Raw genomic sequence first — 26,299 nt, 5'->3', positions numbered from 1 at the left:
GAGCTGCTCAGAGCTACGCTACGGAGGCTCATGGGATTTCTTGGTTTCCCTCATCAAACTCATCAAATACACAATCCAACAACTCCAAAACGCTCTGGTGGACAAGTTGTGACCTGCACATTCACCACGCTATGAGATAATAATGTGACATTATGAAACAGAGTTTAGTTTTAGTTTAGTTTAGAGGCAAATTCATGCTGATTTAGCTGATGCGCGTTTCTATCGGGGGCAGGTTTTCAGCAAGCAGTCTCTGCATTTACCTCTAAAACAACTCTGTCTCGTAACGTTCTGTTATTATCTTATAGCGTGGTGAATGTGCAGGTCACAACTTGTCCACAAGAGCATTTTGGAGTTGTTGGATTGTGTATTTGATGAGTTACATGCCATTAGCTTCTGTAGCGTAGCTCTGAGCAGCTAGCGGCTCTGCTCCGCCGTTCTAAAAATAGCTTGCACCGACAATTAAAGGTAACGAACCTACTGCTATGACTATAGGGATTATGGCAATGGGCCAATTTGCCAAGTGTTGAACTATCCCTTTAAAGTTAAGACGATGTGCTGATCAATTAGATGGACAAGGCAAGGGATGTATCTATCCACCCGTCCATCCATTATAAACGAATGGGATGAAGACAAGTTGACATGTTGTTTCAAACAAAGAATAAAGATCAGAGCAAATTAATCAATAATCATTGGTAAAAAAAAACTAAAAAAAAAAACTACACAATTACACACTATACAATTCTGTTTTCCAGTTTCTAAGTCGACAGGGAGACAAACTGGAGTCCAGTGTTTATCTACATGTGCTATTGATAACTGTGATAATATAAAACACTGTTGACATGATCTATCTACAACTCCACCCACTGAGTTTCTGTTTTTATAGCACCCAGCTCCAGAAAAAATGTCACTGTTGGTGGTTTGAAACTCAACACCAGCTTCAGCATCTAGACACGGAAGAACCACAGCAACAAGATGATGGGACTGGAAGTTTACATCACATTACAACACTGGAGGGAAAAGGAACAAACAGCTCAGTGGGGAAGAATCTCACCAAAAATGTGTTAATTAAACTAATTAAAACACCTTCTGTTAAACTATGGGCGGTTTCACTCTTTGGATCAGTGCACTTCCACTGTAGCATCAGATTGCAGTGGTTTTCTCTGGAAAATATTTTATTTACTGAGGAGGTTTTTTGTTTGGAGAGAGTTCCTGTAACTCCACCCTGACACGGTTGTTTGCAGAGCGATATCATGCAAAACACAAAATGATAACCAGAGATACAGTAGTTTAACTCTCACAAAGCTAAAACTAAGATATGGATCATACATGGTTTGACTTTTCTAGTTTAATTACACGAGAGGAGGTTTCAGGTTCGCCATCGCTGCACTGACAAAATATTAATTAGGTGTAAATCAGGGAGTTGTTTTTAGAAAAAACAAAACAAGAACAAGCTGGTACGTTAAAGTGTCTATAAAACTGTCTGGACGATGGTATGAGAGCGTCTCACATGAACTGCAGGACTTCCTGTGTTTTGCAGAAGGTGTGGGCTGACTGCACACAACATCCTGTCAGAGGCCGTTGGCACAAAACAATGAGGTAAAAAGAAAAAAAAAATCCACACCCACAACAGAAAAGACACAGTGAAGCACTCAATGTACAAACATCTTCTGGTACAGTATTTATCATTAATAATATAACATAATTACATTTATGATCAGTTTATCTTTCTGTTATTTTTTCACTTCATCACCTCTCTGTGTTATAAAATAGTAAAAATGTTGCATAATCACAGAGATGACGTCTTCTTCAGTCGTCTCAACTAATAGATGTTCAGTTTACAGTCAAAGACGCTGCAGATCTGAACATGGGAGGAGCTGCAACGGGAAAACATTTCACATTTGGTTTGAATAAATGTTTGGAAATATTATCAAAAATTAATTTTCTGTGGGTTTCAGCACAACACAACGACAGCAAAACCAACACAACGGCCATAAAAGGCAGTTTGTTTTATCTAAATATCTAGACACTAAATGAGGATTCACGCAGACGTCCAGTCATTTTTATGGTAAACTGTTGTTTTAATGATAAGAGACGTAAAATTTAGAGGTGGTAAGTTGTAAAGTTTTTTCCGGCTCTGGCAGCAGAGTGCAGCAACATTTAGATGAGAGTCAAGTGGATCCACATGCTCCTGGACGCACGTGTGTGAACGAGCGTGTGGTTCACGTGATGATAGACACTCCTATTGGCGGGTTTCCACTGATCAACAGCTGGAGGCGGCGATGAGGAACGAGCGTGAGCCAACAAACGATGGAGAGTCGATGTGACGCTGGTTGTAAACACTGCAGGTTTTAAAATGTGGAATAGATCATTTGACCTCGTCCACACGGATACGGGCTTAAGTGAATCCTCATGAGTTTTTTTTTTTTTTATAGTTTCGCTGTTTCATCCAGACAGAAACAGCGTTTTTGGTTTGATTACTGTCGGTTTCCTCGGAAATCTCGCCCATTAAACCATCATCGATCGTCATATTTGCTCTGACACTCTCGGTCAACAATTAATCCACTTTAGAGTTTAAATACAGCTTTGTCTTCTCTGTTTTTGGTGTTTATGTGTGGCGACGTTACAGCGCTTATGTAGCTACTACTACACTCAGTACGTTTACATGTACAGCTAAATCGAGCTATGCTCAAAATTTGATTCTGGTGTCTAATCAGACTTCTGTCCTTGTCCAAGTTCACATGCAACTGAGAAAATCGAATAACTGACGGGAACGTGTCCTCCTCCTGAACACCAGGTGGCGATAATGCGTCGTTAATACGGCCCCTTTTTCCCGTTGACCTATTAGCCAGGCAGCAGACCGGCATTTTCAAACAACAGCGAGATGGTTAATCATACGGCTTTGTTCATCTCGTACGTAATGTGCACGTTACTTATTGTGCAGATACGGTGCACGCCATCCCTCATGGTCATGGTGACGGTGTAAGTAACAACAGCTTCTGCGACCGGCTTTCTTGGATGTTTTTGTTCCAGGGGGTGTGGAGCAGGCGCATGCGTTGTCCAGTTAAACTCCGATTAAGGCGTTACGCGTACATGCCAGAGAAAGTCGATTTCCAATCGCATAATCTGGATGTCTTAATCGGAGTTGGAGAACTCCGATATTAGTCGGACTACTAAACCGTTTACATGCACTCAGTTGTCCAGTTATAGTCGGATTAAGGCAATAATTTGGTTTTCATGTAAATGAGTGTTTTGAGTCGTTTTCAGTGGATCCGTGTGTACACAGATATTTCTTGAAACGATGCCGTGTTGAGATTTTTATCGAAACAAACAACAAAAAGATCGTTTTGGGATGAGGCCCCGTTTCCGTGCGGATGAGGCCACAAACTGTGAAGTTTATTCGATCTCCTGCTCTGTTAAAACTTTGTTTGTACTCTGTTTTGTTTGTCGCCTCTCCTCCTCCTCTTCACTACCTTTCCATCCCAGGTCGCGATCTCAGCAGGCTAATCCCGGATTAGCCTCCGAGCAGGACGTGGGTTCAATCTCCCTTGGTGTCGGGCCACAAACCTGCGGCCCACGCTGCCTCCAAACAGCACGGGGGGCCTCACATCAGCTGTGGCCAGGCTTTATGTTAGAGAGGTGTCAGTGGGATTACAGTGGATCTCCAAAACTGAAGCCCCAGCACCTCTGTCAACTGCACTGTGGGCAGGTTTGTGGTATTTTTCAACAAGGCACGACCTCAATATTGGAGGAATGGCTTTGTTCACAGCACAGACTGAATAGAAATCAGCGCACCGGCAGGGATTCGTCCGCACATGGTTGTGATATAAACACTAAATCCAGCTCGAGTGCAAAGGAGAAACCATGTGGATCAGTATATCACGCTGAGGCTGCAGCTCTCAGGCAGCGAGAGAGAGAAAGAAAGAGCAGGAGACATGTTTTTTATTCCTGACATCGCTCAGTTCGTCTGCTTCTGATTTTGAGATCCAAACCAGAAATAAGTCATAATATCATAATCCAACAATAACGTCTTTGAGGCTCCGTGCTCTCGGTGATGATATCAGCAGATGAAGCAGGTTGGATGCTTCACAGATCTCTCAAACTGAGTCAGGAATTTAAACACTTTAACACACTCAGTGATGATTTTATTACTTTAAACTCTTTTTGATGAGGTCATAATTTGATTTTTTTTTTAATTTTTTTTTTTTACTTCAAGTTGTCATGTACATCCTGTTAGTGTAACTGGTGTCTTTGCTCATCTTGATTTTTCTTCCTTTAGTTTGGAGTTTGCAGTTTAAAGCTGTTTTGGTGTCAGGATCCTTCTTTTTTTGGGCTTAATGAAATTTTACTTAAAGGGATAGTTCAACATTTTGGCAAATTGGCCCAATGCCATAATCCCTATAGTTTTAGGAGTGGTTCGCAAGCTATTTTTAGAACACCGGAGCAGAGCCGCGAGCTACGGAGCTACGGAGGCTAATGGGATTTCTTGGTTTCCCTCATCAAACTCATCAAATACACAATCCAAAAACTCCAAAACGCTCTGGTGGACAAGTTGTGACCTGCACATTCACCACGCTATGAGATAATAACGTGACATTATGAGACAGAGTTTCTGCTCCGCCATTCTAAAAATAGCTTGCACTGACAATTAGAGATAATGAACCTACTGCTATGACTATAGGGATTATGGCAATGGGCCAATTTGCCAAAATGTTGAACTCACACAAACTGCTGTAGTTTTATTGTGACCAACTTTAAAAGTGTGAGATTTGCATGTGTGATTATGTTCTATATTAATTCTGTGAAAGTATCAAAGCCTCAGTCCTCAGAGAAATGCACAGTCTGTATTCAGAAACTCAGGACTTCCTGTCACTTTGTGATGTCACAACAGAGCAGTCACCCAAAGTCCCGCCCACCACCACTGGGACCCACCATCCAACAAACAACTTTCAGGATTTGGTTTCTCTGAGTGTTTTATTTTGAAATCTGCTCTATTTTGATTGGGACACTCAGTAAAAACAGTCAGCCAATCAGAAGAGAAGCTCAAGTTTCCATCTCCTGAGGTGGTTTTTGACTCTTACAACCAAAAATTTCTCCTCTCATGTTTCAAAACTTCCAATGTATAAAATATGGACCATTAAAGCTGATATATGACAATGGATTGTATTTACTTTTCCATCTTTCACAAAGTTTTACAATGAACAAAATCTTCTTAGATCAACAATGACTCTGGTTTTGGTGCTGGGGCTCAGGTGGACATGGTGTTTCTCCGGCTCCACTCTGGGCGTCGTGGAGGGACGTAGTCCTCAGAAAGCCGCTTCGGACATGCCAGCATCTCAACTCGAGCGCTTGTTGCGGCTTTCCTCGCCGCCGCAGAAACCTGGTTTTACACACGATGAACAACATGAGAGGAGTCTGAGGAGATGTGTGGTATAAAAGAAGTCAGAGGGGGGGTCTGAGAAGGAAATGCCAGAGAAAACTCAGAAAGTAATGAACCCAGAACTCATGTCTTCAAAGCCATTAATCAGCCTCAGAACCAGACTGCAAAACAATGGATGGGCAATAAAAATCTGGAAACTTGCGTGCAAGCAGACAACACATTAGTCACTGGGCTGATGGCAATTATTGGAAATTTCCACAATTAATGTAATGATCTATTCATCATGTTTAACTTCACAGCTGCTGATGTAGAGCGCCCAGGCCAGATAATGCTGTTGTCTTCTGTCTTTGTGTTTGCTGCTGTTGACACAGTCTCAGGGGGATTAGTTACTCCCGATATCAGTGGATTGTGAGTCTTGTATTGGTTTTAAATGATAGAAATCCTTCAGGTGAGGACGGTAGATAGTAGTCAATGACTGCTCTTACTTTCCAGATCGGCTCCTCCGGACGTCCGAGCTCGCAGCAGATGTTGCTCTGCTTCAGTCTGGGCAGCGACAGCCGAACCAGTCGCTGAGGGACTCGGGTTCCTCTGGATGCCAAGGACACGACGGAGGCGGCGTTCTGAGGACACAGAGAAAATTAACTGATCTCTAAAGGGTAAATCAGTCCTTTAACCATCACTTAGGTATTTAAAAAATAAAGAAATAATGAATTCCTGTACCAGAAAGTCTCAATTTGAGAAACAATCATAAACTCTGTTGTACAAAGATGTATAATACATTCTTGCAGTGGTCTAATATAATCAGATATATGTCATTTCTATTGTCTCACACCATCTTGTCACATCGTCCACCACAGCACCAGTAGGGTGTGAAGAGTTTGATAACACAGTAAAGATTGGGGGTTCAGCTGCAACACAAACTTGCACAACCAACCTGCAAGATGTTTTGCATATCTGTGAGTGGGGTAAGTCTGTGGCGTTCAAGGGAGATCTGTAAATTGTATTCTGCATGTGTGGCGTGGAAAGAATGTGGATATTGTAGCTTCTATTGTGAGGCGTTTAGGGGACATCTGGTCCGCAAACAGGGGTTGTTTTGGATGCAATTTTAAGTTGCAATATCCGAGTTGTTCATTTCACAGCAGAATAAATTGACGACGCATTTGTAACTGTAGCAAAAACGTTTAAATGATAAAATAAATGATTAAAACAAAATTTCTTAGAAAAGCTTGTCGTGCCATAAATGTAAAAACACCAAAGTAATCATGTGGTGTTGACAGAACAGAAACCCTCAGCTATGATTTAAGTTCATTTATAACATAATAGTCTTAATGGATTTGAAGTGGAAATAAAGCATGTCCAAATTTTAAACTGTTTAAAAAGAAACACAAAGATTTAATCCTTATGAAATATAGGAATGATATGATGATATGAAGAAAATGTTGGTATTACTAGGTGGTATTGTTGCGCTTATGGAAACATGTATTATTAATATGTTTATATATGCCGATATAGTATAATATGTTATAGAGAAGGGGTGTAAGTGAATACGTTTTACTTCTTCTCAATCCTCTCAATCTCAGACTATGCAACTTATACTTATTTTTTTATTTTGCATATTTTGTTTGCAAATTGTTTGAATATCGTCTGCCATGTTTTTATGGCACATCCTTTATTTCTTTTAGACATTTGTGTTACATTCCGTCATACACACTTCACTTCACTTCACAGGATCAGAAGAAGTTCCATAAAATCAACTTTTCAGGTGACATCTTCTTCTAATCACCTGTGTTTTTTTTGTCAGTGTTTATTATTATCTGTGCTGCAGGATCTCACCTCTCTGTTGCTTTGGAAGTCTGGATGGTTCAGTTTGGGCTGTGAGAGCTGCAGCAGTCGAGGTGTGATCACAGCAGTTTTCACTCTCGGGTCGATGTGCCAGATAGGACAGTTATTCTCACACTGAGGTGTGTGAGGAGGAGGCCTGTGGGACCAACAGAGCAGAGATGCCTCTAAAACACGCTGCATGGCATAAAACAACTGAGCTGTATTCGTCTTAGACTTTATTCCTCTTTGTCTTGATGAATTAAAAAGATCCTACATCCAGAAACCTGATGAATGGATTCTCTTTCTTCCTTAGGTATTTAAATGTTCTGTAAAAGAACAACAATTACTTTGTTCTTTGTTAAGTTAGGTTAGGTAGGGTTACGCTTTTATTCTGAAGGGGTAGATTTATGATCTGTTTAATTTTGGAGGGGAAAGTATTTGATTTTTATCTGCTGCCACGTGGTTCTGCCTTGTGTTTTGTATTTGATTTGTTTATCTGTCTCCATTTCTTTATTTTTTGTTGGTTTCGTTTCTATGGAGCAACAACATGTGAGGTCTAAGTCTCCACTGCTGGAGATTATTATTTGTTGTGCATTTGGCATCAAAACAGCTATCAATGTACAGTGATGCATTCATTTTGTGTCCTACTGAGCTGAGAATATAAAACCCTGGATGGATGAATCTCCATCCCAACAGCACCATGTTCTGCGGCTGCGGCGTTGAGGATTTATAAAAAGACTTCCGCGGCTGTCTGCGATCGTCCCAGGGGTCCTGAACTGTGGACAATAAGCTCTATTGTCTCCGCTCTTCACTCTCCCACAGTCTGACAGTGAAATAACAGATGTCCAAACGTTGGCTTCCTCAAACAGCTACGACGTTAGTGTTGGACGCGGGCCTCTGTTTGGCCTTCTCCAGTCTAACTTTATGATATGTTTCATTCTGGAGTGATTAAATTCTAGACTTTGGTTTGTATGCGGGCTCCCTGAGGGGAGAATGAAAAGCTTTTGGAGCTCGGAGTCGCAAATCTGCCAAAACACCGGTGACATGGAGGTCTGTAGTACTGCAGAGCTGGAGGTGGAGACAATCTGTAAAACAGATACCTGAAGAGTTTGTCATGGAGCTGCTTTACATACCATGCACACGTCTTCACATCAAAGCAGCAGTTTTAATGTGGTAAATACGTTTCCAAACTGTTGCTGTCAGTAACAATACATTGAGATTCAGCGGGAAAACTGTTAGTACTTGACAACAAACAATCACTTTTCTTATGTTCAGATTGATAATGAATAACAGAAACACCATTATAGTTATAGTATATATAGTATAGTTTAAAGTGGGGTTGTATGATCTACAAATAGCCCCTAAGTACTTTAATTGCAGTAGAAGACTCTCTGCACTCCTCCCGTTAGCAACGCCATCCCATAGCCCTGCCCAGAGATTTACAACATACAGTGTTGTGAATGGACCCAAAGAAACGGCCTATTTTCGTGGCCTAAAAGAGGTTTTACGTGAAAAAAATTACACAGTTCCATTGTTCGCTATAATATAATTTTTTCCAGCCCTTCAAAGTGCAGGAAAAACACAGTTTTTATTTGGACCTAACCAACTCACGTATCCCTCCGACCCAGGGTGATCAGCAGTTGGTTAGGTCCAAATAAAAACAGTGTTTTTCCTGCACTTTGAAGGGCTGGAAAAAATTATATTATAGCGAACAATGGAACTGTGTTTTTTTTTTTTCACGTAAAACCTCTTTTATGCCACGAAAATAGGCCGTTTCTTTGGGTCCATTCACAACAATGTATGTTGTAAATCTCTGGGCAGGGCTATGGGCTGGCATTGCTAACGGGAGGAGTGCAGAGAGTCTTCTACTGCAATTACTTAGGGGCTATTTGTAGATAATACAGGCCATATACTAACACACTCATTTTACTTGGGCTTGTTTGGTTTTTCCCAGTTTAACTTAACGTATTGGGTATTGATTGATGACTAACGCGGTGATTACCCTGGTTCCTGGGAGCCGCGGCTCCTGGTTCTGGGTGTTGACAGGCGGACAATGTCCTCGTACCGGTTCGTCCTGGAGGAAGGACGCTGTGTTTTCCTGAAGACGCTCGCCTCCTCCTCCTTCCTGTAGGAAAATGGAAGCTTATTACCACGGCTATTATAGCGTGGTATGTTGTGTTGTGTTGTGAGTCAGGGACAAAACAATGTGGAGTGTAGTCAGAGGGAAGGAGGGAGGGTGTAGTAGAGAACAATGGATGAGTGTCAGAGCTCAGCCGATGATGGAGGTATGAGGAGAAACATTGAGACTGCGACTTGTTTCCCGCTGATGACGACATTCTGATCAAGTTTTTGTTCTTTAACACAACAATAACCCATAATGGTGATAAAGAGCTGAGTAATCTCCAAGACTTTTCGTATCAATGGTCAATCGAAGAACAACAAAGACTTGATTCTACAAAACGATGTGCGTATTGATTTTAGTTATTTTAATGTCATTTTATACAATGTGTGTTGCCCTTTCTTAGTTTCTGACTGTTCTTGCTGAACAAAATTCAGCAAGAATCTTACGCATGGGTAATTATTAATTCATTGCTTAATGAAGTTTTTTCTTTGTTATTAATCACTCATATGATTCACAAAGCCAATGGCGACTCTTTGAAAGGTCTTTTTTTTAGTCAAAACAACAATCTGAAATCCAAAGAGATTCAATTCAACAAAATAACAAAGGAAAACAGAAACTCTGATAACCTAATCTCTTTGTGTCCAGTGAATCTTTTTCTTTAATTAATGATTTTAATGGTTTATTGATTACAAAATTGTTGAGTATTTTTTGATCCATAAACTACAAGTTGGTGGACAAAAAATGGATTACATTGATTGAACTGTCAATCAATGCAAAATCAAGCATAAGCACCAAACATTGATTAGTTCCAGCTTCTTGATTGCTTAATATATTTGTGGTTTCGCCTATTAAAACAACCCAGACAAAGCAAACATGCTCTAGAGACCTGTGTGATTAATTAAGATGATAATAAGAGGATGAATTGTTAATGAAATTAAGCCGTGTATTGAAGCCGTCACTCATACTTATGGTAATCCCACCATCATAATACAATGATATCTGCTTCCTGGTATAAATAAACAGACAGTGGAACAGGAGCAGACGCTCTCATAGTGACGGGTTTTTCCAAATAATTAGATTAGAAATGAAGAAGATGGACGAGACCTGTGTAGCGCAGACTGATGTGATTACAGTCGTGTAATTATCAGACACAACAGACCTGCAAATGCATTCATCACAGATTCAATTTAGTCCGTTCATCTGTACGTACTCATCACTCTCCGATGAACAAACCAGCAGGTGATCGATCGCAGTCATCAGCATCATCATCAATTACAGTAAATGATTATTATTTTCCTGGGAGCTGCAACTTCCTGCGTGGGCTTCTTCTTCTTGATTGAGTTACACTTTCTGTGCTTTTAATGTGACGGCTGAGTCAGGAAGCAACAAACATTATCAAAATAAAACCCTCGGGGGCTGTAACCACAATCAGGTCTTCTTCCCCCTTCTGTTAATTGAGCCCGACAGCTCCCAGGATGCATCTTGGCTCCGGTCCCTGAACGTGGCTTTTAAAAAGTTTCCTGAATCATCAGGGAGACTTTCTTGAAGTTATTACCCAGCAGAACATTTCCACAAATAGCGTCGATGCAGCACAACGGTAAAAGCTTGTGTACACTCCCTGAACACAAACAAACACAAACCTCTCAGGCTCTCATGCTTTTTTGATGGAGTCATCAATAATGTTCGGGCTGCAGACTGCAGGCTACAGTTACCTCCGGTGGTCCTCCCTTGCTGAGAAGTCTCTTTTGTGCCTCGCCAGGTATTGGATTCTTGCACTTGGACTGGCTCCGAGCGCAGAGGCCGACAGCGGCCATATTGGCTCCTGGTTGCCCCAGTTCAGCTTCTCACTGATCAATGACAGAGAGGAGAAAGTGCTGATTTAAGCTAAAGAGTCGAGAGATGTGATGTGTATTGATAAAGGATGTTTTCATCCAACTTTTTCATCCATCTTTATATCATAAATATTGCATTTTTTCTGAGATTCTGGTTGTTTTTGCTAAATTAAATTACCTTTTTGGGGAATTGGTCATTCAAATCATTTGGCATTACGATTACGAATTCCTCTCTATTATTTATCACTCACCTACTTCACAAAACCAATGGCGATCTCTGCAAATGTTTCGATTCAACAACAACGGTAGTTATTGACTTTAATGGTTTCTCAATCACAAAATTAGTATTTTCCATCGACAAACATTATTGAACAGAAACGTATCAAATTGATTGAATCGGATGAGATTCTTGTACTTAGACCGGCTCCGAGGCGGACAGCGGCCATATTGGCTCCTGGTTGCCCCAGTTCAACTTCTCACTGATCAATGACAGAGAGGAAAGTGCTGATTTAAGCTAAAGAGTTGAGATATCAGATATGTGACATTACAATATTGATAAAGGATGTTTTCATCCAGATTTAAGTTATTTTAATATTTTTTGTCATAATTATTGCATTTTTTAAACTGGAAATACCTTAGGTAATTATTGTTATTTAGCATAATGAAGTCATCACTTCTATTAATCACTCATTTAGTTCTCAAAACCAATGGTGACCTCTACAGATGCAATGCAAATTCAATTGAACAACAAAAGAAAAACAAACAAACAAAATCCTAGTTTCTTTACCTCTAGATCATCTCCTTTTTAATTAATGACTTTAATGGTTTATCAATCACAAAATTGTCTACAATTCATCAGACAGAAAACGTATCAAATTGACTGAATTGTCTTTTTTATTTGCGCTTGGCCAGGTATTGGATTCTTGCACTTGGACCGGCTCCGAGTGCTGAGGCTGACAGGGGCCATATTGGCTCCTTATCACCTCAGTTCAGCTTCTCACTGATCATTAATAAAGAGAGGAAACTGCTGATTTAAGTTTAGAGTCAAAAGATATGACATACAGTATTGATAAAGGATGTTTTCATCCAGATTTTGGTTATTTTACCATTTTCATATCGTAAAAAATGGCTTTTTGTGAGATGAAATAATCTTCTTACTTCTCACTACTAAATTATTATTTCGCATAATGACATCATCTCTATTCTCTACTATTGATCACTCACTACGTTCACAAAACCAATGATGAACTCTATGGATGTCTTGCTTTGACCCAAAAGATTTGATTCAACAACAAGAGAAAACAAAACTCTGTCTTTACTTCTATCTTGTCTGTTTCTTTCATTATTGAATTGTCAAGTTTTTTTTCGATAAACTACAATTTATTGTTTGTTGTAATTGGCTCCAAGCTCCAAGGCTGACCAGCGGCAATATTGGCTATGACATACAGTATTGATATAGGATGTTTTCATCCAGATTTAGTAAAAATTGGCATTTTCTGAGATACTGGTTGTTTTTGTTGAATGAGATGATCTTCTAACTGATTATTATTTTTGCATAATGACATCATGTCTACTATTGATAACTCATTAAAGCAGAAGTAAGCAGAAAGTTTGTGTTAATATAAGTCTTAAATAGTTATATCTTCTGACAGCAATCACTTATATAGAGTGTTTGGTCTGAAACACGGGTCTGTCAGTCACTCTGCTCTGCTGTAAGCCGAGGAGAAAACTTTCCTTGTATCCTACAACCTTTATCCAATGAGGAGAGAGAACGGCATAAAGGGGCGGTCCTCTCTGTGTGTGCAGCCAAGGGATGCGCGTGAATGTGGTGACGTACGGACGAGGGCGGGGACTGCTAACTCCATCCGCTGACAGGAAGTTAGCCAAAACGACCGGATCGCTTACTTCTGCTTTAAGTTCACTAAAACCAGTGGTGAACTCAGTAGATGTCTTATAATTGGTTTGACCCAAAGGGAATCAATTCAACAACAAGAGAAAACCAAACTTTTTACTTATGTCTCGTCTGTTTCTTTCATTACTGACTTTAATGGTTTGTAAGGGACTAAATTGTCAAGTTTTCTACATCGATAAACTACAATTTATTGTTTGTTGTTGGCTCCAAGCTCCAAGGCCGACCAGCGGCCATACTGGCTCCTGGTCGCCTCGGTTCAGCCTCAAACTGATCAATGAGAAGGAGATGTGGATGTGTATGTGCATGTGTATACAGTATGTGGATGTGGATGTGGATGCAGGAGCAGAATACATATTTTCAGAGCGGTCAATCACCAAATGAAACAATGGTACTTTCAATCAGACGTGGTCTCTGTTTGCTCTGATTGTGCCAGACATCTGTTTTCAGGTCGGTTTAACGAAAGGAAACATGCACTATTGGTGATTGGTGGATTCTTGGATCAATGAGCAAACATCCAACCTCACATGATGTAAGAGCTGGAAGAGGAGTGAAAAAAAATAAAAATTTATAACTCGGCTGCTCACCACGGAGTTGTAGCCCAAATTGTTTTAGAGGTTTTGTGCTGCGCCAGCTCCAGTACTCTGCCAGAAAAAGAAACACACACAAAAATGTAAAAAAGTAACAAATCAGCAAATCATCAAATACAAGTGTATTTCAGGCACTTCATGTTTCTGTGGAGGGTTTTCTACTCTTTCTGGCAGTGGTGAAACATCTCAAAGCTGCTCCTGCTCCTGAGTGTAAACAGAGCAGAGGGTTTTGTCCCTGCTGTGGTCACTAATCAAACTGAAAGATGAAACTGTCAGAGTTTATCCGAGAGTCTTTAGTTTTCATCGCAGTGGTTTTTTATTTGGCAGCTCAGAGTGAAGGAGACCAGAGTTACGCATGAGGGAAGAGAAAGAAGCAGAAATATAGAAATATGATTTATTTTTTTGATTAAAGACAAATACAGAACAATAGAGACTGAGATTACATCAGGTAATCAGAAGTAATAAGACAGAGAGACGGGGTAGATAGAAAGAAATACAGAAATAGAGAAAGAAAGACGTAAAAAGACAGAGAAAGGGGGTAGAAAGAAAGAAAGAAGTAAAAAGACAGAGAGATGGGGTAGATAGAAAGAAATACAGAAAGAGAAAGAAAGACAGAGGGGGTGGATAGATAGAAAGAAAGAAGTAAAAAGACAGAGAGACGGGGTAGATAGAAAGAAATAAAGAAAGAAGGAAAGAGACAGAGGGAGTGGAATAAATAGATAGACAGATAGATAGATAGATAGATAGATAGATAGATAGATAGATAGATAGATAGATAGATAGATAGATAGATAGATAGATAGATAGATATTATTTTTGTTGATGGTATGTGTAAGGTTACACAAAGCTGTAGTAATTTCTAATAATTCAAAAAACACAAAATATATAAGAATACGACCTAATTAAATGTGAACTTCACATACAAACAGGCGAGGCCACTGCAGCAGCAACTGAATGTTTTCATACTAATAAAAGTGCAAGAACTGTAGAAAAACCAAAAACATAGAAGAAATAAATATCTACAAAAAAATCTCCTCAAATAATTAAAAACACAATACTTCAATTGTGCAAACTACGACAATCTGATAATAATTTCACCTGTAAAACATTTAAACCTGAGATTTTAACAGAACAAACACACTCCAGTGCATATTCAATAAGTTTTTAAAAGTTGGTATCATCTTAGTAGGATTAAACTTATTGACACAAATAAAGAAAAGTAAAAAAACTGATTAAAAAAAGACTTCACTTCACCTTTTGGATGGACCAAATCTGGACCGAACACCTGCAACAACATCACATCAGACCATAACCATCATCATCTTCAGCTGAACATATTATATTGATCTTAAATCGTTTACATCTACCTTGTGTGTCCGACACCATCTCCACCTGCAGCAGAGCTTGTGTGTCCGTCACACTGGCCCGATGCCACACACACTAATCTCCTGCTGTTGCCACGGCGCCGGGAGTCCTTGGCAACCACCAGCCAACCAGCGGACTCCTTGAAACCGGAGTCTGAGCGGTTAAACCGTCCTCCATCCCTCCCGTCGTCTCAAGATTTCTTAACGCAGGATGTTGAGGAGGAAAAGTGATACAATGAGGTCAAAGGCAGCGGCTGCAGGGTTTTCACATATATAATAAATGTATAAATGTTTCTCTGACACAGGAAACAACTGGTTTTTAGGTTTTTAATCACCTCAGGAGTCAATATACATTCTCAGATAAGCTAATATTATCAATATTATTAAACTGTATCCCCTAAATACCTCAGCTAATATTTTGTTTTGGTTTATTTGCAATGCAATTTGATATAAATCCAATACAAAGCATTGATTGTGTGTTTATATCTCTTGCCAAGAGTCATCTCTTGTTACTAATTTGGGTTTTTCATGTATAGTTCATTATCAGAATTCATTATAAACCACAATACACTAAAGGTATATAAAAGTAGAGTGAAATACTACATTGAAATACACTAATTATGGTGTATAATATAAGAAAAGACAACAATAATAGACAAACTACACTGAGCAGTTAACTGTAAACATTTTTATTTAAATGTGAAAAACACTTTGTAAGACTTTATCAAACTGGGAGGCATCTTTATCTTTTCACACAACACTTTGACCTGTTTGTTGCTGTTGCTATTGTTGTTTTTGTTTTGGTATAGTAACAGAAAATGTGCTTTTCTGAAACCGTTAGGCTACATTCCTCAGTCACATTTGTACATATACAGAGGTTTAAACGCACTTCGACAATGTAATTACATAAAATAAAACAGTGGTAAAATAAACAGGGTAACGTCTCTCTGAACAGCAAATAAGATTTAAAGCTTATTCAAAAAGATATTAAGTGAAACACATCATGTAATTTATAATATCTCGTCTCCTCCTCAAGATGACGACAAAACAAAAGTTACAGTGTTTTTGTTGTTGTAATTTAACGCCACCACTCACAGTGACAAAACACACCATGTAGTTAAAGGTTTGGTTACATCATCGGTGAAAATCACAACAAACAGACAACAACCATGGTTTCCTGTTGAAATGATGTTTGTCTTTAAAGCTGCGCGTTGGCGGCCCCACATGGCAGAATGCAGTCACTGTTCAAATAATAGAAATTAAAAAAAACAAAGAGGCAGAAATCTTGAGCACAGCAGGAGTTTTGTGTTTTTGTGCTGTGGATTTTGGGGAAAAATGGACAAAAACTAAAACTTATGGACTGATATGTTAATTTCCTCTTAAAAATCTTGCCCTGGTGCAACTTAAAGATGAATAAAATCACATTAAAGTCCAAATTAGACACTTTATTATCTGCCCTTCTTGTGTCTCCTACTAGAAAAACACAACCATGACGCTAACAAACTGTTAAAATCGCAGCTGGTGATGAAACTACAAACCGCAGGTGGCCTGAACTAAATCCACTGTGCCTCTGTGTCAGCTGCATTAAAACCTGTTACTTCACAGTTCACACTGAGCTACTTTTAGAGTTGCTCAGCGTGAAGTGAAGTGAGCTAACAGGGTTTAAATCGACCCAACATCACCTGCAGGGATGAAAAAAAAGGAAAATAAAGTTTTGGTGGCGATAAAATATGTAAATAATCTCATATAAAGATCAGTCTGAAATATTTGGTAAACAAAAACAAAAAGAGCTTCAATCCCAACTGTAACAACCCAAAACAATAAGTTTTATATTCTCACAAATAAATAAAAAAGAGTTTGAGCCGACTTGCTTCAGTGAAAACAGTAAAGTGCAAAGAAACTGTTGAACTTTTATCAAAAGCACAGGATGAAGTGACAACAAACCGCCCACAGACAGAAACACAGTGTTTGTTCTTTTTGTTTTTTTTGCTTTTTGTTTATCTGCCCTCGTTCACCATCTCTGTGATCAGGTCCCGGGCGTCCTGGACGCCCGAGCTGAGCTCCGCCTCGCCCTTCTTCACGTAGGTACCGATGAGGAACAGCCGGCGCTCTCCGACCTCGGACAGGGACAAAGCCTCGTGGAGGTCGGTGATGCTGCAGGCGCCGGGCAGATCCTGCAGACCAGAGGGAGATGAAAATATAATCATCTGACTTTTTAATTATTGAGTTTAACTTTTCAGATCCTGGAAGAGTTCATATGTGATTTTAAAAATAATCTCAATAAAACAACCCATCTTTCAAATTTTAAGACTTGACTCCAAAGATACTGCTTCTACTTTTTCTTCTACATCTATTAAACAATTAGACATTTAACTTGTTACCTGGAAAAAACTTAGATCATACGATGCACTTGATAGATATTTAATTTTATTTTCCTGATGTAAGAACATTGGTAACACATTATTTTGTATCTTAATTTATTGTATGCATCTGTTTTTGTTGACATTTGTGAAACCAGACAATGACACATGTTCTGTAGTGTAATGGCGTCTTGTAATGAATGAAACTCACTAACATCAGTTTTTGTTGAATTAAAAAACAGCAGCTTTACTAGTGTTGATGCAGTTTAGGTTTTGAACAAACAACAACATTTTTTCAGATTTGTAGCAGAACAAGTAACAAAAACAGTTTGACTCTTATTCTTTAGTAGAGATCGCATCGCAGCCTTCGTGTTAATCACTGTGTTGTCTTCTTGGATCAAACATAATGTTCTGACTTAAATCGTTTTGTTTATTTCTCAGCTCTCAGACTAAAATTTTACAATAACAATAAACTCTGATTTTATTTCTATGTTTCATGGCACCAGGAAACAAAAACGTAGTGATTAAAGATTAATTAATTGCACAACAAAATAAATCAGCGGCTCATTTTCTGGTATCATGAACATTAAATATGTTCTTATATTTGCAATATCATATTATTATTATTATGCATAAATATAAACTTTTTTTTTTTTTACTGTTTCTACCTTTATTTGAGTCTTATATACTGTATTACATTAAGTACTGCATATTCATTATATTTTGAGAATTGAAAGTTTACAAATGACACAGGCAGGAGCACACGTGGTCTTTTCCCACTCAGGACAAAATTAGGACGATCTAAGGCCGTCAGCACCATGAATCCTGAGAAACCGTGATAAATATTTTATTACTAACTCTCTATTTTCTCATATTTATGTCCATAATAGTAAAAAAAAAATAATCCATGATAATAAAATGAATCAGCTGCGTTAAAAATCTCTCTTGAAGTACTTAGCGGGTTTCGTTGACAACAGCTTTCATCACAAGCGGCCTGAAGTGTTCTTTCTGTCACACTCACCTGTTTGTTGGCCAGCACCATGAGAGGCAGCCGGGGGTCAGAGGTCAACAGCTCGTGTAGATGTTTCTTAGCAACGGGGAAGAGCTGCGGGCTGGAGGAGTCGACCACGAACACCAGGAGCAGCGCCTTGGAAATGTACCTCTGCCAGTAGGGTCGCAGCTCCTTCTTACCTCCGACTGACGGACACACAACAGACACACACATGAGTCACGTTCGCATTGGACTAGTTATTATCAGGTGTTTTTTAATAAATAAAAACTCAGACTCACTCTCCAGGAACTCGATCTGCAGGTCTTCTCTGTTGATGGAGACGGCGTTGAAGCCCTGCGTCGACTCCATGTCCTGCTCCAGGCTCCCGGTGGACAGACGGTGCAGCAAACTGGTTTTACCGGCTCCGTCCAGACCCAGAACCAGAACCTGGGTCCCCCCCGACTCCACCGGCCCGGACTGATGCAAATAAAAAAAAACACACATGGAGACAGTTAGGTGGAGAATGAAATTCATTTTGTGTTATACTGTCCTTTCTATGACTTTATAAGACAAAAACTGTTTAGTAAGGTAGATCCAAATAACAAATGTGTGTGGTTGGATGATGCTGAGAAGCTAAAAACATCTTTTTCAGTTGAAAATATTTGCATTTTCTTTATTTATTGAAAAGGCCTGGGCAATGAGACCAGGAGCGATACACAGATGAGTACTGAAAGTGATACGTACCAACAGGAAGGACTGTCTAGTTTTTTGATTTGTCAGTAAATGTGTCTTGTAATCCCATATGGGATGGGCCACAATGTTGGCATGACACGAACATAAAAATGTCTATTCATTCAAATACATCACATAATGGCTGGGTTTGATACGACAAGGATGGTTTTCTGTAAATCATAAACAATATTTTTGTTTCTATTGAAGAAAAATCTTCAATTCATCTGTAAAATAGAAATAAAAATAGAAATACAAGGCCTTTACTCCAATGAAACACTGTCTAACCTTAGTTACATTAAAGCCAGACTTGCACACAAATAGTACATTAGAAATGGCCCTGAGCCTCTGTGTGAAGTGGCGGTTAATAATTAATGTTGGAAAGTCGATCAAACAACAACAACTAGAGCTAGAAATAGACACAAAACAAGTCAAAACAGACACAAAATGTGACTGTTCTGCATCTATTCGTTTACGCAGAGATGCAAAATGAACAAAATGTAATAGCAGAAACACAAAATAAGTCTGTCTAGACATAAAATATCTCTGCAGAGACATGCAACACTGACCACACAAACTAAAAATAGAGCCGAAAACCAATTAAATAGAGGCCGACTTAAATTACAACACCAAATAGTAACACGTAATAACTAAAAATAGACACAAACATTCATTATTGCGCACAAAATGCCTTCAAAGACACACACAGTGACCACAAAACTAGTAAAATAACACAACAGCAGCACAAATAGATGCAAAATGGCCAAAAAACAGACACATAATTAATAATAAGAAACACAAAACAAATGCAGAGGGGATGCTAAATGAACACGACACATAACAAGTCTGTCTGAACATCAAGTTACCACACAGACTTAAAGCAACAAGACTATAAACCAATTAAATGGACAAAAACCATAAACACAATAATAAATACTGATGCAAAATGACACAATACAAACAAGCACATGCACAGTGACCACATAGAGGGAATATATAGCCTATGTAAAGAAACCCCCACAAAATTCAACACAAAAAGATGCAAAAATGTCCACAAAGAGGTAATATAGGTAGAAAATAGAGAAATAAACAAACTGTGTGCACGGCAAAAACCCCAAATCTTTTCAAGAATATTTGTCTTAGCCTATTTCTTGCCAAAATGTCTCATTTCTAGTCAAAACTAATCTCTTTCCACTTAAAATAAGACTCATCACCTAAAAATGTAGCCTACTTGTTTTGAGATAATTTGCACTAGAAAAATCTGCCAGTGAAAGCAAGTTTTTGTGCTTGAAATAAGAAAGAAAAACTTGCTCCACTATCAAATTTTTCTACTTATTTCAAGTGAAAATATGCTTGAAAGAAGTAAAATGTGTCTTAAAAACAAGCTACTTTTTATGTGATGAGTCTTGACTGTCTAGAAATGACATTTTGACTAGAAATAAGACAAATATTCTTGGTAAGATTTTGAGTTTTTGCCGTGTTTTCTGTCTACCAGTGCCCTGTGGTCCATGTCTGGTGCTCAAACCCACCTGTTTGTAGTAATAATAACGACGTCATAATAATAATAGCACTAATAATAACAAATCTCCACCTGTCCGGGTAATTTTTTTTTAATTTTTTATTTACCTGTGTGGGCTCGGCTCGTGCTTGCTGCTGTTTCTTCTCCTCCTTCTTCTTCACCTCCTCCTCCTCCTCCTTCTTTCCCCCGGCCTGCGGCTTCTTCCGCCCGGAGGAGGACGCGTAGTTCCAGATCAGATAAGCGACTCCTCCCGCTACGACCACGGAGACACCGAGGACTCCGACTTCTCTCAGCCCGAACATGGTGCTCCGACCGCGGCTTCCTGCTGCTGCTCTTACACGGCGGACTGGTGCATCATATTATAACTTATATCCTGCTGTGTGTGTGTGTATTAGTGGCGGAGCCTAAAGTTTGACTTCTTCCCCTTGTGTTTCTCCTCTCGGCTCCTCAACAAGTGGATTATCACACACAGGAAGCTCCGAGCCTCCGGGGGAAGTTTCTTCCAACGATATTTCCGGGCTGAAGCGGCGGCGGCGGCGGCGGCGCTGTGTTGATGCAGCGTCACCGTGCGACCGCCAGGGGCCGCCGTTGCTGCGTCATGACGTAACTCATGGCGTCTCTCAGAAACAGAGAAATAAATATTACAATACAAGAAAAAAATACATAAGGAATACATAAAATGAATAAATAAATGCACAAATAAATAATTCTATTAAAAAAAAGAAAAAAAAAGTATATATATATATATATAATGGTGTACAAACAAATGCCTAAAAGTGTATATGAATGAATGAATAAATGTAAAAAAGTTAGATAAACAAAAAAATCTATTTTAAACGGACAAATAAATGTATAAATGAATATTTCTTTTTTTTTAAGTATATTTTTTTTAGTTTAGTTTAGGCGTTTTTGCCTTTTATTAGATAGCACACAGTATAGATACAGGAAAGGGGGAGGCAGAGAGAGGGGGAATGACCATGGATGTATTATGGGAATGACATGCAGGAAAGGTCTGCCCGATGCGGGATTCGAACCAGGGACGCCTGCGTTGAGGACTGTTAGCCTAGCTACTGTACATGGGGCGGCCGCCTTAACCACTGTGCCACGCACCGCCCCATAAATGAATATTTCTATTAAAAACATAAAAAAAATATTTATTAAAACAATTGCATAGCTAGATATATAAATGTAAAATATACATGAATTAATGAATAAATAGATGTTTTAATAATGTCTGAAAACAAGGTATGTATGTTCTTCTTAGGTTAAATATTTTCTTTCTATCATACTGTAAATTCTTGTTACACTTAAGACTTTTTTTTTCACTAACTTCCACAGGCATCAACACAGAAATCCAGGATTCACCACTTTTACTTTCATTTTGCATCTTCATTGGATTTTTGGGTGGTTAATCAGACAAATGAGAATTTCATCTATGTTTTACACATTGCACCACAGAGATAGTCAGAAAAATAATGGCTTTTTCTGACCCACCTGTTTGCAAATTATCAGTTTTGCTGATTTGTGTGCAGACAACAGGTTTATCAGCTATAAAAATGAAATGAGAACCAGTTTATTAGCAGATCAATGCATTTATTGACAAATTAAATGGCTCTTTATGCAGCAACTAATCAACAGAAATCCAAACGTTAATCATACTTAAATTAAAATGTCTTTTTACAAACAAACTGAACCGGCTCCCCCTCATGGCCTGGCGGTCACCTCCTCACTGCCGTCCCCTCGGGGGCGCTCAGCAGCCAGGCCCGGGCCTGCGGCTCCTCGTGCGGCAGCCCGAGGCTCAGCCTGATCCGGGAGCTCAGAGACCTCGGCCTGTTCCTGCTCCTCCGAGTGCTCACGTGCTCCTGCAGCTGCTCGCCTCCTGAGCTGGACGACTCCACCGTCGCGGCCTGGCGGTGCCTCCGGGCCTTCGGCGCCTCCTGGAAGAAGTAGTAGTAGTAGTAGTAGTAGTAGTAGTAGTAGCTTTCTGAACCACTGAATCAATATGAAGCAATTGTGTTGAAATGGTTCAGTGTTTCGAAGCATTTGACACAATTCAACATGGCGCCATCTGCTGATCAACCTTTAACATAGCATTTGCACAAAACAATAAAGGGCAAGGTGTCATGAACTGTGGTGTACGTTTAACAATTAAAGCAGAAGTAAGTGGTCCGGTCGTTTTCGCTAATGCTGCGTTCCAGGCAGGCTTTTGAAATCGTAAATTACAGCTTCAAGTCACAACTTACGACTTTGTAGCGTTTCAGGCAACCCAGTCGTGTTTTTCCGACCTGTTTTACCGGTGAAAGTCACTATAACGGCCACTCGTAACTTCCGACCGGTGAACTCGTACCAGATCGAACTGGTACCACTTCACGGTCGGAAAAATACGAGTTTCCTTGAACGCACCATAACAGTCCTCGTCCCTACGTCACCACATTCACGGCGTCCCTTGGCTGCACACACAGCCCTGCATGCCGTTCTCTCTCCTCATTGGATAAAAACTGTAGGATACGATAAATGTTTTCTCCTCGGCTCAGAGCAGAGCAGAGTGACTGACAGACCCGTGTTTCAGACCAAACACTCTATGTAAGTGATTGCTGTCGGAAGATATAACTATTTAAGACTTATATTAACACAAATATATCACTTACTTCTGCTTTAAGGTTCTATGTGCAACTCGAAATTTTGGACAGTTTTTTTCTGTAACACTTGGGTTATAATGTGATTGTGTCTTCATAACATGCTGTATGTAGGCTAATAAAGATATGCAACTGATAGGAAATACAAAAATTATACAAAATACAAAAATGTGGAAGAAAAGTGGGAAATGCTTGTGCTACTATAGGAACTGTTATGACAACTGTACAAAATGCTGGCGAGAGTGGGAAGGGCTTTTGATTTTTAGTTAATAACAAGATCATTTGAGTTGAGCTTTGCTTCAGTTTGTTTCCCTTCTTTGTGATTCAATGTGTGTGTGTGTGTGTGGCTGTCTTTTGTACTAATCTTTCCTATACGCACTCTCTCTGGTTGTTAATCAATGAAACTATCACAACAACGCACACAAAAACTCTCCTCCTGTCAAACGAAGTGTAGAGTGATTTTGAAAACTCTGCCCTAAATTCGAATCTGCCGCTACACGCCGTAAGGAAGCTTCATTTGGAAAGTCACGTGATTTTTGCCATAGACCAGAGCGGCATCTCTATGCAAATGAGAATGACTGATGCATCCTGGGTAATTTAGGGGCAGCACCCGACATTTTTAAATTGCACTCAGTGGCTTTTTGTGTTTTGATGAAGCGTAGACTAACTGACAATCAATTTGAATGTTTTATTTTTTGTTTCTTTTGTAGCACTATGTCTCATAATTATTTTGACACCCTCTTTGAAACCCACCGTTCACGCTATCTTGAAAAATTACAATTAATTAATCTACCGGTATGCTCATTTAGCCTCCCACAATGATCAATGACTCCACACAGTGGCCAGAAATGTCTTACCCAGACATCTACACGTATTTGGTCGAATCACCGGGTAGGTTTTGGCTGTAAGTGTTGTCTGTAAATAGCCTGTTAATAGCCAACTTTTTGTTAGGTAGTTTGTCAAGCCAGTTAGGCTGAACCAAAGACGGTTTATAAACCAAGACCTTCCATGACGAGTCAGCTTCCTGTATGAATGTCACGTGGGCTTCTGCACGGCCACGCCCCTTTAGAGAGACCAGAGGCAGCTTGGAGTGTATTGACTCCAATGGGAAAATTGAACGTGAACACCGATTATGGTCGGGTCTTTCTCCCCACAGTCACTGAAGTAAATTTTGGACTCATTTCTCACAAGCCACATCTCTTCTGAACAGTTTGACATGAAAATGGCAATTTTCAGACGGACACATCAGGAGAAAATCCACTTTGTTCCAGACCTGTCTCTGTCTCTACGACACACTCTCGCGAGATTTGGCACCGATCTCCTAGGCAACGTCAAACAAACGGCCACGAACTCCCGTGAAAATGATTTAAATTATTTTTGTCATTCTAAATATTACTGTTAGTAGTGTAAATATTTAATGTTATCATAAGAAAATATAAATATCTCACTTTCATCTACCTACAAATTGTATAAATCCACACACACGTTCACAGACGAGGTGGGGTGACGGTTGGCCACGCCCATTTAGAGAGACAGGAAGTGTATACCATTTCATATCATTGGAGCAGCCTCTCATGGAGTATCTTTCCATTTTGAATATCTTTGGCCAGGCGCTGCCCCTAAATTACCCAGGATGCCTCAGTCACTCTCATTTGCATAAAGATGCCCCTCTGGTCTATGGTGAAGCGAGGCATCGACACATCGCGATACTTCTGCTTTGAAAGATCGATACTGTGTCGAACCGTCTGCTTCGAGCATTAACATCCCTACCTGGAAGCTGCTGTAGCTCTTGTTTTTGATGGAGGTGAGGAGCTGAGCCCTGGTGGTGGCGCCGGCCGGCTTCTTCTCGTCGCTTCCCGCCTTCTTGTGTTTGTCATCCTGAGAGGAAGCCTCCTGCTGCCAGGCGAGGAACTCCAACATGCACTCCTTTAGGCGGGAGACGAACTCCGGCTGGGTCATGGCGACCTGGCCGCCAACCCCCGCCGTGGCCGCCTTCATCTTCTCGTACCGGCTCTGGACGTTGGCGACCTCGTCCAGGATCTCCAAGGACATGAGATCCTGCACGGCCGTGCTCCTGTCCAGGAACTCCTCGCACACCGGCTCCTTCTTGGGCTTCCTCTGCTTCTGGAAGGTGAGGAAGTGCGTCATGGCGGCGTAGTGGATGGCTCGAGTCGCCACCAGCTTGTGGTAAACGTAGAGCACGTCCTGGTGCCCGGCCTCCACGGAGTCCTTGAGGAACTTCTGCACGTGGACCCAGTCCTTCAGCGCCAGTCTGATGGCCACGGGCGTGACGGTGGGCTGCGTGCTGTAGAAGGCGAACAGCAGGTAGAGGCCTCCCACTCTGATCTGGTAGCTGTGAGGCGGCAGGAAGTACTTCATCGCCGTGGCCAGCGTCACCCTGGAGAACCGCCGCATCTCGCTCAGGTGCGGCGGGATCCCCGTGAAGACGTCAGAGAAGCTCATGTCTCTCCAGATGGACGAAAACACCTCGTACCTCACGGAGTTGGTCTGCTGGAAACGAGCCAGGAGCTGCTCCACGTCCTCCGTCAGAGGCTCGAAGTAGAAGTCGGAGAAGGTCGGGGGCGTGCGAGGCATCGTGGCAGCAACTCCCTGTCTCTGCTGCTGCTGCTGTAGGTCAAACTGAGGAGCAGAAACAAGGCTGCACAACAACCAGGTGAGGGCTCAGTCTCCAGCAGCCAATCACACGAGTGCTGTGTGTAAGAGTGGGTGGGGTTAATTATGGTAATCAGACATCAATCAACCAATCAGAGATGGAGCTGCATCATGCACACATGCAGCTGCAGCTCTCAGTGATTAAAGTCCTGCAACAGGAAGCCACAAAGATATAACAAACACTTTTCTATTTTAGTCTTATTTTATGCCAATTTTAGTCTAGTTTAATTTATTATGTATATAAGCCTATATATTTCCTCCTTGTATAATAGTAGTAGTTACCATTTGAGTCTGTGGCTTTTTATTTCTTCCGCAGACTTTTGCAACTACTTTTTGCTTTGCACACAGTAATTTCCCCATCATTCACTGGCTGGAA

The 26,299-nt window shown here is 40.3% G+C and overlaps 3 protein-coding genes across 3 annotated transcripts; all 3 read right to left on the bottom strand.

The window, feature by feature from the left end:
- Positions 1–5,227: 5,227 nt before the first annotated feature.
- On the bottom strand, positions 5,228–15,100 carry spmap2l (sperm microtubule associated protein 2 like). The gene is made up of 8 exons (XM_085788700.1): positions 15,019–15,100; positions 14,906–14,936; positions 13,649–13,705; positions 11,033–11,167; positions 9,201–9,323; positions 7,211–7,355; positions 5,863–5,997; positions 5,228–5,377 (listed from the first exon to the last, which is right to left on the bottom strand). Exons 1-8 carry the CDS (start codon positions 15,035–15,037, stop codon positions 5,246–5,248), a joined length of 777 nt encoding a protein of 258 aa, XP_085644826.1. The 5' UTR covers positions 15,038–15,100; the 3' UTR covers positions 5,228–5,245.
- A 597-nt stretch (positions 15,101–15,697) lies between these two features.
- On the bottom strand, positions 15,698–21,093 carry arl9 (ADP-ribosylation factor-like 9). Its single transcript, XM_085789232.1, has 4 exons — positions 20,722–21,093; positions 18,666–18,843; positions 18,397–18,572; positions 15,698–17,189 (listed from the first exon to the last, which is right to left on the bottom strand). The coding sequence occupies exons 1-4, from the start codon at positions 20,914–20,916 to the stop codon at positions 17,013–17,015; spliced, it is 726 nt and encodes a 241-aa protein (XP_085645358.1). The 5' UTR covers positions 20,917–21,093; the 3' UTR covers positions 15,698–17,012.
- Positions 21,094–22,163: 1,070 nt separating this feature from the next.
- On the bottom strand, positions 22,164–25,854 carry LOC146979384 (snRNA-activating protein complex subunit 1-like). The gene is made up of 2 exons (XM_085788698.1): positions 25,021–25,854; positions 22,164–22,551 (listed from the first exon to the last, which is right to left on the bottom strand). Exons 1-2 carry the CDS (start codon positions 25,843–25,845, stop codon positions 22,333–22,335), a joined length of 1,044 nt encoding a protein of 347 aa, XP_085644824.1. The 5' UTR covers positions 25,846–25,854; the 3' UTR covers positions 22,164–22,332.
- Between the last annotated feature and the right edge of the window lie 445 nt (positions 25,855–26,299).

Source organism: Trachurus japonicus, chromosome 10, assembly GCF_045865225.1.
Source record: "Trachurus japonicus isolate A0001 chromosome 10, Traja_1.0".
Taxonomy (NCBI): Eukaryota; Metazoa; Chordata; class Actinopteri; order Carangiformes; family Carangidae; genus Trachurus; species Trachurus japonicus.
Note: the sequence above shows the minus strand (reverse complement) of the source record. Positions and strands in the feature narration are given on the sequence as shown.

What these genes read in the sequence shown, in the direction of transcription:
- spmap2l (XM_085788700.1), bottom strand. An exon ending in AGATTTGGTCCATCCAAAAG is followed by an intron (nt 13,706 to 14,905) that starts GTGAAGTGAAGT and finishes TTTTTCTGGCAG; the next exon opens with AGTACTGGAGCTGGCGCAGC. An exon ending in ATTTGGGCTACAACTCCGTG is followed by an intron (nt 11,168 to 13,648) that starts GTGAGCAGCCGA and finishes GTCATTGATCAG; the next exon opens with TGAGAAGCTGAACTGGGGCA.
- arl9 (XM_085789232.1), bottom strand. Translation starts at nt 20,916, where the DNA reads ATGTTCGGGCTGAGAGAAGTCGGAGTCCTCGGTGTCTCCGTGGTCGTA. An exon ending in GCAGATCGAGTTCCTGGAGA is followed by an intron (nt 18,573 to 18,665) that starts GTGAGTCTGAGT and finishes TGTGTCCGTCAG; the next exon opens with TCGGAGGTAAGAAGGAGCTG. An exon ending in TGGTGCTGGCCAACAAACAG is followed by an intron (nt 17,190 to 18,396) that starts GTGAGTGTGACA and finishes TCTGGTCTGCAG; the next exon opens with GATCTGCCCGGCGCCTGCAG.
- LOC146979384 (XM_085788698.1), bottom strand. Translation starts at nt 25,845, where the DNA reads ATGCCTCGCACGCCCCCGACCTTCTCCGACTTCTACTTCGAGCCTCTG. An exon ending in AGAGCTACAGCAGCTTCCAG is followed by an intron (nt 22,552 to 25,020) that starts GTAGGGATGTTA and finishes TACTTCTTCCAG; the next exon opens with GAGGCGCCGAAGGCCCGGAG.